The 12387-nt window shown below is 36.0% G+C and overlaps 1 protein-coding gene across 1 annotated transcript in view; it reads left to right on the forward strand.

Moving 5' to 3' along the window:
* Positions 1–6831: 6831 nt before the first annotated feature.
* Positions 6832–12387, forward strand: part of LOC306849937 (cysteine-rich motor neuron 1 protein) — a 57913-nt gene continuing 52357 nt past the window's right edge. The window contains exon 1 of the mRNA XM_079385325.1: positions 6832–7248. Within this exon, the coding sequence (XP_079241451.1) occupies positions 7032–7248 (217 nt within the window). The 5' untranslated portion in view covers positions 6832–7031. The remainder of the gene's footprint in view (positions 7249–12387) is intronic.

Below are 12387 nucleotides of genomic sequence, written 5' to 3' on the forward strand. Positions count from 1 at the left end.
AGTCATTCATGATAGCCATATGCAAGCTATTTACATGGTAAATATTACAATGTTTACATGCCATTTGAATCAGCATCAAGACATACTGTGATGATATTTTCATGCTGTTTTTGGTCGTTTTTCTTTGCTAACATCAACTTGTTTAGTATTTAAAGGGAAAAAGCTTAAACCAGGTCTTTTGCTAGTCTTATCCAGGTTACAAGTTTAGGTTATAAAAACATTGTGGGAACATTGTTTTGAAATGTTTCTAAAATGTTGAAATTTCTTGTCGTGATTCTAACACTATGTAAATTTTATTTTTTAAACATTCTACTAATTTTATTTTCACCCACAGTTTGTTTTTTATATTCTAGAAACAGTAAAGTATCCAGTTTTCTTGTCGTGATTGTAACGTTATTTAAAGGTTACAAAAATGTTCTTTAGAATGTTCATCAACTACTAATAACATCATGAGAACGTTCAGAGAATAAAACATTTCTCTCAACGTTATGAGAAAATATATCAAATAATAATAACGTTATAATGTTTCATTAACATTACATTAAGAATGTCTTGTCCTAACATTTCTGTAAGTTTTAAGAAACATTATGAGAATGCTCGCTGTTAGCCGCAGAGACTGGTCTGGTTTGATGCTTTTAAAGGGGTTTGGGGTATTTGTCATTTGGTTGTGTTGGGATTAAAGTCATTCTGAATCTGGCTGAGCTCAAATTTCAATAGTTTTTTTTCAGTTTGTTTGCACATCAAAGCAGTCTAAATCTCATTCTCTTGAATTTGGCTTCATGAATATTCTGATATATACTGATGATTGTCGGAGTGTTTTTGAGGAAAGATACATTATTAAATTTGCAGATGATTCTGTGATTGTGTCTCTCCTCACTGAGTTAGATGGGAGTCACGGTCCAGTGGTAGATCATTTTATTCAATGGTGTGATGCTTCGTTTTTTAATATGAATGCTTCTAAAGCAAAAGAGATGTTTATTGACTTCTGTGAGAACTTACCTGTGCTGCCTGCAGTCATTCAGATTTCAGATGATGTATAAATCTCAATTTTGAAAAACTGACACTTAAAACTGGTTTTGTGCTCCAGGGTCACAAATTAAAATTTGGGGCAAACACTGATATTATTAGAGGGAATGTTCCTCAACGTATGCATTTTTGGAGGAAACTTCAAACTTTTCATATGGATGTGTCTTTTATGAATACTTGTTTTAAGTTTTTCTATTATTTGTTGGTATGGCAGTTTGAATGTAAAGAACAGGGGTACGTTGAATAGTATAGTTTACATGTGCAGTAAGATGCACTAAAAAATCAAAACTTGAGAAAACTTAAAAGTTTAAGGCAAACAGCTTCAGCAGATTTTTGAGTTTTCTCAACTTGTTTTGACGTCAACATGAAATGGCTTGGGATTCGTTTTAAAAACGACTTGTTTCAATGATTCAGAGTCGACTCTTTCTTTTGAGAGACTTTATACACGGTGCACTTTCAGATTTGAAAGTTTGCCGGATGTTTTCATTCACTTACAGCTGTCTTATGAAAGGTACTTCTCAAAAATCCATAATAGGGGCACTTTAAGGACAATAGAGTTAAGTTAAGCGAATGTTGGCAGGAAAGTATGTTTTGCACATTTATCTTCAGACACAGAATCCTCAGCTGCTCTGGTCCTGGTAAAGTAGCGGTTTCTCCTTCATACCTGAGCTGATGACACTGTAATTACGGAGGGTTTTTACCGGCCTGAAAGGAGCGCCTGGCATTCCTGAAGCAGATGGAAGCGTGGCTGTAAATCCTCTGCGTTACCTGAGGCTGATTCCTGCACTTCTAGCTGCAGAAGGAGCCTTTGGTGTGAGCTCTCCTGACCCTCATCGCTCTTTACAAGCGTTTAAAGCATCGGTTACAGCTTTAGCCGGCCACAGGCGACGGCGCTGTCCATCCCAGAGCTTAACGCCAAGCCTTTCTCCAATACACATTGGAATTTGTGCCTTCAACATGTCAGAAAGATGTTGAGATACTGAGAGGACCACTTAACGTTCCTCAAGAAGAACGAGAGCGGACACTTCAAAATGTCAAACAAAGCGAGTTCAGACAAACCCAATCAGCAGAATATACTAACACGAAGCTGAGCACAAATGTTTTACTATTGTTATACTGCGGTAAATCATTCGAAGAGTTAAACCCCCACCAGTGCAGTCTGTAGTCCTGGATTTATTTTTTCCTCTCTTTTTCATTGACTTTTTAACAATGCACACAACATATTGTTCATGCATTGGCTCTGAATTTCATTGCAAATGTGTGTAAAGATGCATAATAGCTCCATTTTGTTCATTCATTTATATATAAGTGCATCTTTTAATGCGTTTCTTCTTGGTTCTACAAATGTTAGAGAAACATTCCATTTTATCATTTGGAAAACATTGAGAATGTTACATTTGACAGTGCTTCCAACGTTCAAAATGTCCAGTTTATTAATGCATTAAGAATGTTACATTTCAGTGTTCTCTCAACATTTAAAATGACCCATTTTTAATATTTAAAGATTTCTTGGTTATGCGAATGTTAGAGTATATTCCATTCATCATTTAAAAAGCTGTTATGAAAACATATCTTTCTGAATGTTTTTTAAACACTGAAAATGTCCTGTAATGTTTTACATGTATTAAGAATGTTTCATCTTGGTTATGCAAACATTAGAGGAACGTTCCGTCATTTTGAAACATCATGAGAATGTTTACATTTCAACTACATTTCTCAAGATGTAAAACACACTGTTTTATGCTTAAAGCACATTTTACATTAGATGAATTTTCCATTCTATCATTGTGAGAATGTTATAAGAAAATTCTATTATTACTGAAAAACGTTATCCAACTTAGTTCTGAGAATGAAGAAATAACATCATAAAGACGTTCTGAGAATTGCCTCTCAGCATTACGAGAATGTATATCAAATATTAATAATGTCATAAGAACATCCCATAAGTTTTAAGTGAAAGTTCCCCGTGATATGGGTATAATCTACTGTTTTCTTAATAATAGCATCACTGATGAATCATTCACAATAAGACCAGGAACATGAGTTCATACAGTCCATAGAGTCCGCTTTCTCTCTACACTGTTGAAGAATTACACAAATAACAATATAGAACTGATCAAGACCTGTATGAGAGAAACTACTACTACTTAATAAACAGATGGCTGACTAATAACTGCATTTACATGTATGTATGCATTTAGTAAAAGCAATTTGCCTAAATGTTCTTAATAACAATGCCAGGTTTATTAGATGAATGCATTAGGAAGAAAGATGCTTTTTTGTTGTTGCATGCAATGCAATGCAAGTTTATTTGATTTCATTCAGACAGAAATGAACCCCAGCACATCTTTTTCCTGTTTGCAACTTAAAAACTGACCAAGAGCTCTGATGCATCATCGTTTCTGAGTTCAGAACAAACCTCTCTGAACTGCTATGCCAGTGATTGTGGCGTTACGTCCCGCAGTGTGTTTGTAAAAACACCAGCAACAGTTTGACTTCCAAACAGCGACGTGAAGTGGCTCAGAGTCACGGCAGAAACAGGAAAACAACAGCACTCGCTTCCCATGAAGAGCGATGATTGATGTGATGCTTGTTGTGTGAATGTTTAAGCGTTCAGAGAAAGAATTTACAAGAGAAATCACAGTTTTAATGAGGATCAGTATCAGGGTCTGCATTGCTTTGAACTCTCTGACCCCTGACGCTCACCTCTGCATTCTTCAGCTACTGATTTAGTTTGTGACATAATGTGCTGTTCACCTTCAACCCACAAAATGAAGCGTCTCGATACAAGAACTTACTCCAAAAACAGACTTGTTTATGAACTCTGTGTTGGTGAGAAACGGCCTTTGATGCGTTTAAAGCGCGGTGGGAAGACGGCGATTGTTTTTCTCAGTGTGAGAGCAGATGATTTGAAGTTATTTCTGTGTGAGTTTTTCCCGATTGCACAATCTCCTGGCACACATGCCACTGTACTGGGGGTAAAAGCCTGAGATTTATGGGTGAATGTTTCAAATAAAACTCTGCTTGACAATGAGAAACCACATCACTGCACGGCTTTCATTCAGAGACCAAATAACAATAATTCACCTTAAGAAATCATGCAAAATGTAGCTTGCATTGCATTCGGTTATGTGCACAAAAGCACACAGCCGCCTGTGTTTGCAGTATGTGCATAAAATAACAGGATGGCCTGCTGCATTTGACAAAATGCGCAATATGACATGCAATAAGTTTAGCTTTTGTCTGCTAAATGCATAAATGTAAATGTAAATAGCCAAAGCTACCTGCGTGGAATACTGTATCTCATAATGCAATGTGTGATCATCTGTGTCTTGTGTGTGGCGAATGATCCAGAAATTGAAGAAGCAATCCTGCTACCTGATTTGATCAGACTCCCAAATAACAAGACAGTTTTACTGTGTAAAAGCAGAAGAAAGCAGCGAGCTGAACAAACCTTACGGGAAGACATTTGTCCTCTGTTGTTCCTCCATAACAGGCTTCTGTGCTCTCTGACCCCGTGACCTTTGACACAGAGGTGGAAACTTGACCCTTAACATCATCAGAGCAGAGGTCAGAGGCCGTGTGTGTGTGTGTGTGTGCCGTAACACTCCAGTTTCTCCTGTAGCCTGATAACTGTCCGTCATTGATTAGTGAGGTGTGTGTGGAAGCGTCTCCTCTCAAATCCTCAACTTATCTCAGTACAAGAGCTAGAAAACCTGTGATGGAAACTCTGAGTAATAAAATGCACTTCCTCTAAATCAGCTGGCTTTGCTTTCAAGACACAGAAGACACCAACACAGAACTATAACTCTCTCTCTATATATATATATATATATATATATACACTAGTGCTGTCAAATGATTAATTGCGATTAATAGCATTCAAAATAACAGTTTTTGTATTCATAATATATGTATGTGTACTGTGTATATTTATTATGTATAGCTATATAAATACACACACATGCAGTATATATTTTGAAAATATTTACATTTATATACATTTATATATTTTATATTATATCTAAATATATTTAATATATAAACATAACATATTTTTTTAAATATATACATGCATGCATTTACATAATAAATATACCTAGTAAACACACATATATTATGTGAACAAAAACCTTTATTTTGGATTTGATTAATCGTTTGACAGCACTAATATATATACACTACCGTTCTAAAGTTTGGGATCAGTAAGACTTAGAAGTTTCTTCTGCTCATCAAGACTTTATCTATTTGATCAAAAATACAGAAAACTGTAATTTTTTTAATATACTTTAAAATATAATGTATTTCTGTGATCTGCAGCTGTATTTTCAGCATCATTACTCCAGTCTTCAGTGTCACATGATCTTCAGAAATCATTATAATATACTGATTTACTGCTCAACAAACATTTCTGATTATTATCAATGTTGAACACAGTTGTGCTGCTCAATATTTTTTGGGACCTGTGATACTATTTTTCAGGATTCTTTGATAAATAAAATGTTAAAAAGAACAGTGTTTATTCAAAATAGAAATTTTGTCTTACAATATACACAACTATTCAAACGTTTGGGGTCAGTAAATTTTTTCCTACTTTTTTTTAAAGAAATTAATACTTTTATTCAGCAAGGATGTGATAAATGTATAAAAATGAAAATAAATCAGTATATTAGAATGATTTCTGAAGGATCATGGGACACTGAAGACTGGAGTAATGATGCTGTAAATACAGCTGCAGATGACAGAAATAAATTACAGTTTAAAGTATATTAAAATAGGAAAACGATTTTAGAAATTGCAATAATATATTACAATATTATAGTTGTTTCTGTATTTTTGATCAAATATTTACAGCCTTGATGAGCAGAAGAGACTCCAGTAAAAATCTTACTGATCCCAGACTTTTGAATGGCAGTGTATATATAAATACATACATATACAAGTATTTGTTTAGAGAATCTGACCTGAACTTTCTCTGATGGAGGAGAAGAAAACGATTACAGGCGGATCGTTCATGTGCCTCATGAATCAGACGCTGAAAGATGGATGTTTTGGGAACACAGTTCATTTGACATTCATGATGTTCACATCCTCATCCATCACTGCTGATCACTGCGGTCTGTGCTCACATGCAAACCACAGACTTTCTGTCAACGCTTACAGTGGAAAGTGTTTTAAAGTGTGAAACACTGATTAAGAAAGAAAGAAAGAAAGAAAGAAAGAAAGACAGCCAAAGCAAAGAAACTGCCAAAAATACATTTAATTTATTTATTATACACTAAAGCGTCTACTATTATATGTAATACTCTGTACAATACAATATAATATACATAATGCAATATACACAATGTGCTATTAAACAGTACACAGAGGACAAGATTATAAATGTGCATATTATAAATGTAGACATTATGTGAGCGAAAAAAGTAGACTTTATGTGCAATCAAGCAGTAAGTGACAAGTGCTTAGGTAGTATAGTTGACATGTTGATACCATGATGAATAAAGACTTTTACGCAATGAAATATTGCACTTGTTGAAATATAACCTTTTAGTTGATTTAAAGAATTGGTCCAAATGAATTATACAGACGTAGGGCAGAAATAAAACAATGCAATGCACTTAAATGCAACAGTGTTTCTGTGCATATAATGAAAGAAACTGAAAAGCAACAATCTGCTGATAAAAGTAACTGATGCTTCATTCATCTGTTTGTGCTGAGCTTGTGATTGGACGAGCTCCGCGTCAGTCATCGTCAGGGGCGTGGCTTTGATATCTCTCTCGCTGTAACGCGTGTTTGAGACTCAGTTTGAGTGTCAGTGATTCAGTGACACATCATCTTCATCATCATCACTGTAGCAGCTTTACCGACACTTTTCACTCACTGGAAACGTGCATCATTCCCAGCGAGGATCGTAAAACTGAAAGTCTGTGGGAAGTTTGCTGAGCTCTGTATTCTGGATTTATTTGGATTTGCGCGTCTGAGACTCCGTGAAGTTCATCCCGATGTGTCACCAGAGCTGGTTGTGGTTCTTCAGTGTGCTGCTGCTGGGCTTCTGCGCTCGGGCGACTGGGGCTCTTGAATGCGAGCATTGCTCCCGGCTGGAGCTGGAGCCTTGCGGAGGACCGGACTGGATTCTGGGCTTCTGCGGATCCGGACTCACCTGCGCGGCGCTCAACAGAACCGGACCCGCGCTCGCACCTGAGACAGGTGTCTGCAGAGGTCAGTGCCGCGCGCGAGCTTCAACACGACGCTGCATGCATGCTTATCGATATCATCAAAGAACAGGCAGGATTGCATATGTGCAGTGTTGGGAAGGTTACTTTGGAAATGCAATAGGTTACAGATTACAATCCTGCTGGAAAAAGCAATAGAAACCATCACAGAAATTCTAATGGTGTCCACTACAAATACCATTACAATCCATCAACTTTTAACCATTAAAACCATTATAAATGGTTTTCTGTAGTGTGTTTTGGGGACATATTCCATTAGGATTTAGTGGTTTTATCAAGCCACCAATAGAAGGCGACCAATTGCCAGTAGAGACCAATAGGCACCATTACAATTCCCATTATAACCAGTAAAACCATTACAAATTCTGTGATGGTTTCTGTTGGGGTTTTTTTTCCGGGGAAGTTACCCTATTTAAAACGTAATAAGTAGTGTAACTAGTTCAATTACTTTATTAAAGTAATGTAACTGATTACATTTGATTACTTTTCTAAATTACTTACTGTTAGTCATTTTGAAACATAAAGCAGGCAGGGTTAACCTTTCGAACTTTCGAAATTCTTCATCACTTGAATTGAGGTTATAATAATTTAATGTTAAAGCACAGCCACCACAAAATCAGACTTCCTTTGAGATCATGCTGAGGTTAAATACTGATCTAAAACCATAACAAGAAACACGTTTAGTAGCTATGATACTGTTTTTGAAATGAAATATTTGCTTAGTTATGACAGGAAACACTGGTATGTAACAATGACTTGGGGAAAAATAGTTCATCTTAAAAAATAAAGCATACACATAAACCCAAATAGGAAATAAAACAGTTATGGAATAAGCATGTGTCCTATTCTGTGTCCATGAAATATTGATGTCTCATATTTAAGAGCAGTCATTGTAATTTATGAAATCTGTATGTGTTAACATTTTCATAAGTAACTGTAATTTAATTATACATTTTATACATCATCTCAGTTACTATAACTGATTACAATTACATTTATTTTCAAATTAAATTCCGTAATTTAGTTACATGTAACTAGTTACTTCCCAACACTGCTTATATGAAATATCAGATTTTTTTTAGACTTTAGAGAGTAGATGTGACAATATCATTCATGTGGATTCCAGCAAACATAGGAATTAAAGAGAACGAAGTTGCAGATGTTTTAGCTGAGGAGGCATGTAAGCTAGATGAGGTTATGGAAATCCAGTAAATCGGTAGCAAAAGTAATAATTAAGAATAGTATAATAAAGGAAAGGCAATGTAACTGGGATTGGGAAGTAACAGGCAGACATTACTATAGAATCCAGGAGAAAGTAGGTAAAGGTAATAACAAAACAAGCTATAATTACACGATTGAGAATGGGACACACAGGGTTAAATAAAACATTACATCTGATAGAGAAACATCCAACTGTTTTCTGTGATCATTGTCAGGATAGAACACATACACTGCCAAAAGTACATCACAGAAAGAGAAATATTAAAGAAAGAAACTAGGAAACAAAGTTCTACGGAAGTTAGCATACTTAGACATACTTAATGGTCATTAATTACCTGAGAAGAACTGGCTTGCTTAACAGAATTCTTTTTAAATTATTATTATTATTATTATCTGGGAGGCAGTTGACTCAGGCCCACACTCCAGTATAGTAGGTGGCAGTAATGCAACTTATCGTTGGATGCTGACCACCATTAAAGCAAAGAAGAAGAAGAAGAATGCATGTTTATAAAGTGTATAAGACCACCCATGATGAAGAGGAGGAGGAGGAGGATGGTTGTGGGTCTTGACAGTTTCTCTCTAGTTTGGCTTCTTGTGCATCATGTCATGATTGAATGATGGATGTGGTTATGTTGATTGATATGATCAGTTGATTCTGTACTGAGTTGGTTACTGTGACAGTACCATGGTAAAGTGATGATATCAGTTGGGTAATACAATTGTACTTTGATATGTGGTGTGATATTGATTAATATGTACAATGGCACGTTACTACCATGCTAAAAACCATGGTGCATGTCCAAAAACATGGTATTGCCATAGTTACATAGTCCAAAATAATGTAGTATTGCTGTGATACATGTACAAAAATCATGGTATTTGCCATGGTATGTCCAAAATACTATAGTATTGCCATGGTACATGTCTAAAAACATGGTATTGCTCCCAAAATACTACAGTATTGTCATGGTACATGTCTAAAAACATGGTATTACCCCCAAAATACTGTAGTATTGTCATGGTACATGTCTAAAAATATGGTATTGCCCCCAAAATACTACAGTATTGCCATGGTACATGCCTAAAAACATGGTATTGCTCCCAAAATACTACAGTATTGTCATGGTACATGTCTAAAAACATGGTATTACCCCCAAAATACTGTAGTATTGTCATGGTACATGCCTAAAAACATGGTATTGCTCCCAAAATACTACAGTATTGCCATGGTACATGCCTAAAAACATGGTATTGCCCCCAAAATACTGTAGTATTGTCATGGTACATGTCTAAAAACATGGTATTACCCCCAAAATACTGTAGTATTGTCATGGTACATGTCTAAAAATATGGTATTGCCCCCAAAATACTACAGTATTGCCATGGTACATGTCTAAAAACATGGTATTGCTCCCAAAATACTATAGTATTGTCATGGTACATGTCTAAAAACATGGTATTACCCCCAAAATACTGTAGTATTGTCATGGTACATGTCTAAAAATATGGTATTGCCCCCAAAATACTACAGTATTGCCATGGTACATGCCTAAAAACATGGTATTGCCCCCAAAATACTGTAGTATTGTCATGGTACATGTCTAAAAACATGGTATTACCCCCAAAATACTGTAGTATTGTCATGGTACATGTCTAAAAACATGTTATTGGTATTACCCCCAAAATACTGTAGTATTGTCATGATACATGTCTAAAAGCATGGTATTGCCCCCAAAATACTACAGTATTGCCATGGTACATGCCTAAAAACATGGTATTGCCCCCAAAATACTGTAGTATTGTCATGGTACATGTCTAAAAACATGGTATTACCCCAAAATACTGTAGTATTGTCATGGTACATGTCTAAAAACATGGTATTGCCCCCAAAATACTACAGTATTGTCATGGTACATGTCTAAAAACATGGTATTGCCCCCAAAATACTGTAGTATTGTCATGGTACATGCCTAAAAACATGGTATTGCCCCCAAAATACTGTAGTATTGTCATGGTACATGCCTAAAAACATGGTATTACCCCCAAAATACTGTAGTATTGTCATGGTACATGCCTAAAAACATGGTATTGCCCCCAAAATACTACAGTATTGTCATGGTACATGTCTAAAAACATGGTATTGCCCCCAAAATACTGTAGTATTGTCATGGTACATGTCTAAAAACATGGTATTACCCCCAAAATACTGTAGTATTGTCATGGTACATGTCTAAAAACATGTTATTAGTATTACCCCCAAAATACTGTAGTATTGTCATGATACATGTCTAAAAGCATGGTATTGCCCCCAAAATACTACAGTATTGCCATGGTACATGCCTAAAAACATGGTATTGCCCCCAAAATACTGTAGTATTGTCATGGTACATGTCTAAAAACATGGTATTACCCCCAAAATACTGTAGTATTGTCATGGTACATGTCTAAAAACATGGTATTGCCCCCAAAATACTACAGTATTGTCATGGTACATGTCTCAAAACATGGTATTGCCCCCAAAATACTGTAGTATTGTCATGGTACATGCCTAAAAACATGGTATTGCCCCCAAAATACTGTAGTATTGTCATGGTACATGCCTAAAAACATGGTATTACCCCCAAAATACTGTAGTATTGTCATGGTACATGCCTAAAAACATGGTATTGCCCCCAAAATACTACAGTATTGTCATGGTACATGTCTAAAAACATGGTATTGCCCCCAAAATACTACAGTATTGTCATGGTACATGTCTAAAAACATGGTATTGCCCTCAAAATACTACAGTACTGTCATGGTACATGTCTAAAAACATGGTATTGCCCCCAAAATACTACAGTACTGTCATGGTACATGTCTAAAAACATGGTATTGCCCTCAAAATACTACAGTATTCTCATGGTACATGTCTAAAAACATGGTATTGCCCCCAAAATACTGTAGTATTGTTATGGTACATGCCTAAAAACATGGTATTGCCCCCAAAATACTACAGTATTCTCATGGTACATGTCTAAAAACATGGTATTGCCCTCAAAATACTGTAGTATTGTCATGGTACATGTCTAAAAACATGGTATTACCCCCAAAATACTGTAGTATTGTCATGGTACATGTCTAAAAACATGGTATTGCCCTCAAAATACTACAGTATTGTCATGGTACATGTCTAAAAACATGGTATTACCCCCAAAATACTGTAGTATTCTCATGGTACATGTCTAAAAACATGGTATTGCCCCCAAAATACTACAGTATTGTCATGGTACATGTCTAAAAACATGGTATTACCCCCAAAATACTGTAGTATTGTCATGGTACATGTCTAAAAACATGGTTTTGCCATAGTTATTTGTCTAAAATACTAAAATAAATTATAGTATTGCCATAATTCCATATCCAGAAAATAATACCATGGTGCTTTCAGTACTTTTTAGTTGGTTTACACTTCCCATTCTGTTACTATGAGGTTTATAATGTCCAAATTGTGAAGTAATCAAGAATAATCAAGATTTGCTCAGTCAATGTGAATCTAGGTTTAGCATTCCGATCTAAATGTTCAATTAGTTCGTAGCTCATCGATTTAATAATGTCGCTGATGTAACTGCACGAGATGATTTGGCTCATGACTGACCGCAGTGTCCTGTGATTTGAGCTATGATGTGATGTTAGGCTCCTGTCCAAGAGTTTAGTCAGGAGAGGGTCACAATGGCAGGCTGGAGCTGGACTTTCTCCAGGTCTAAACACTTGGATTGCTCCGGACGGCTGAGAGAAAGCAGAAGTCGGTCTGTGGGAAGGTTCTAGAGCTCAATTACCCCTCGTCTTCATCTTCCTCCTGTGGGGTCTGTGGTTAATCCCGAGAGATCATGTCCTTGATTGGGTTTTATTTACTGGGCAGTGT

The sequence above is a fragment of the Barbus barbus genome (assembly GCF_936440315.1).
Source record: "Barbus barbus genome assembly, chromosome: 30".
NCBI lineage: Eukaryota > Metazoa > Chordata > Actinopteri > Cypriniformes > Cyprinidae > Barbus > Barbus barbus.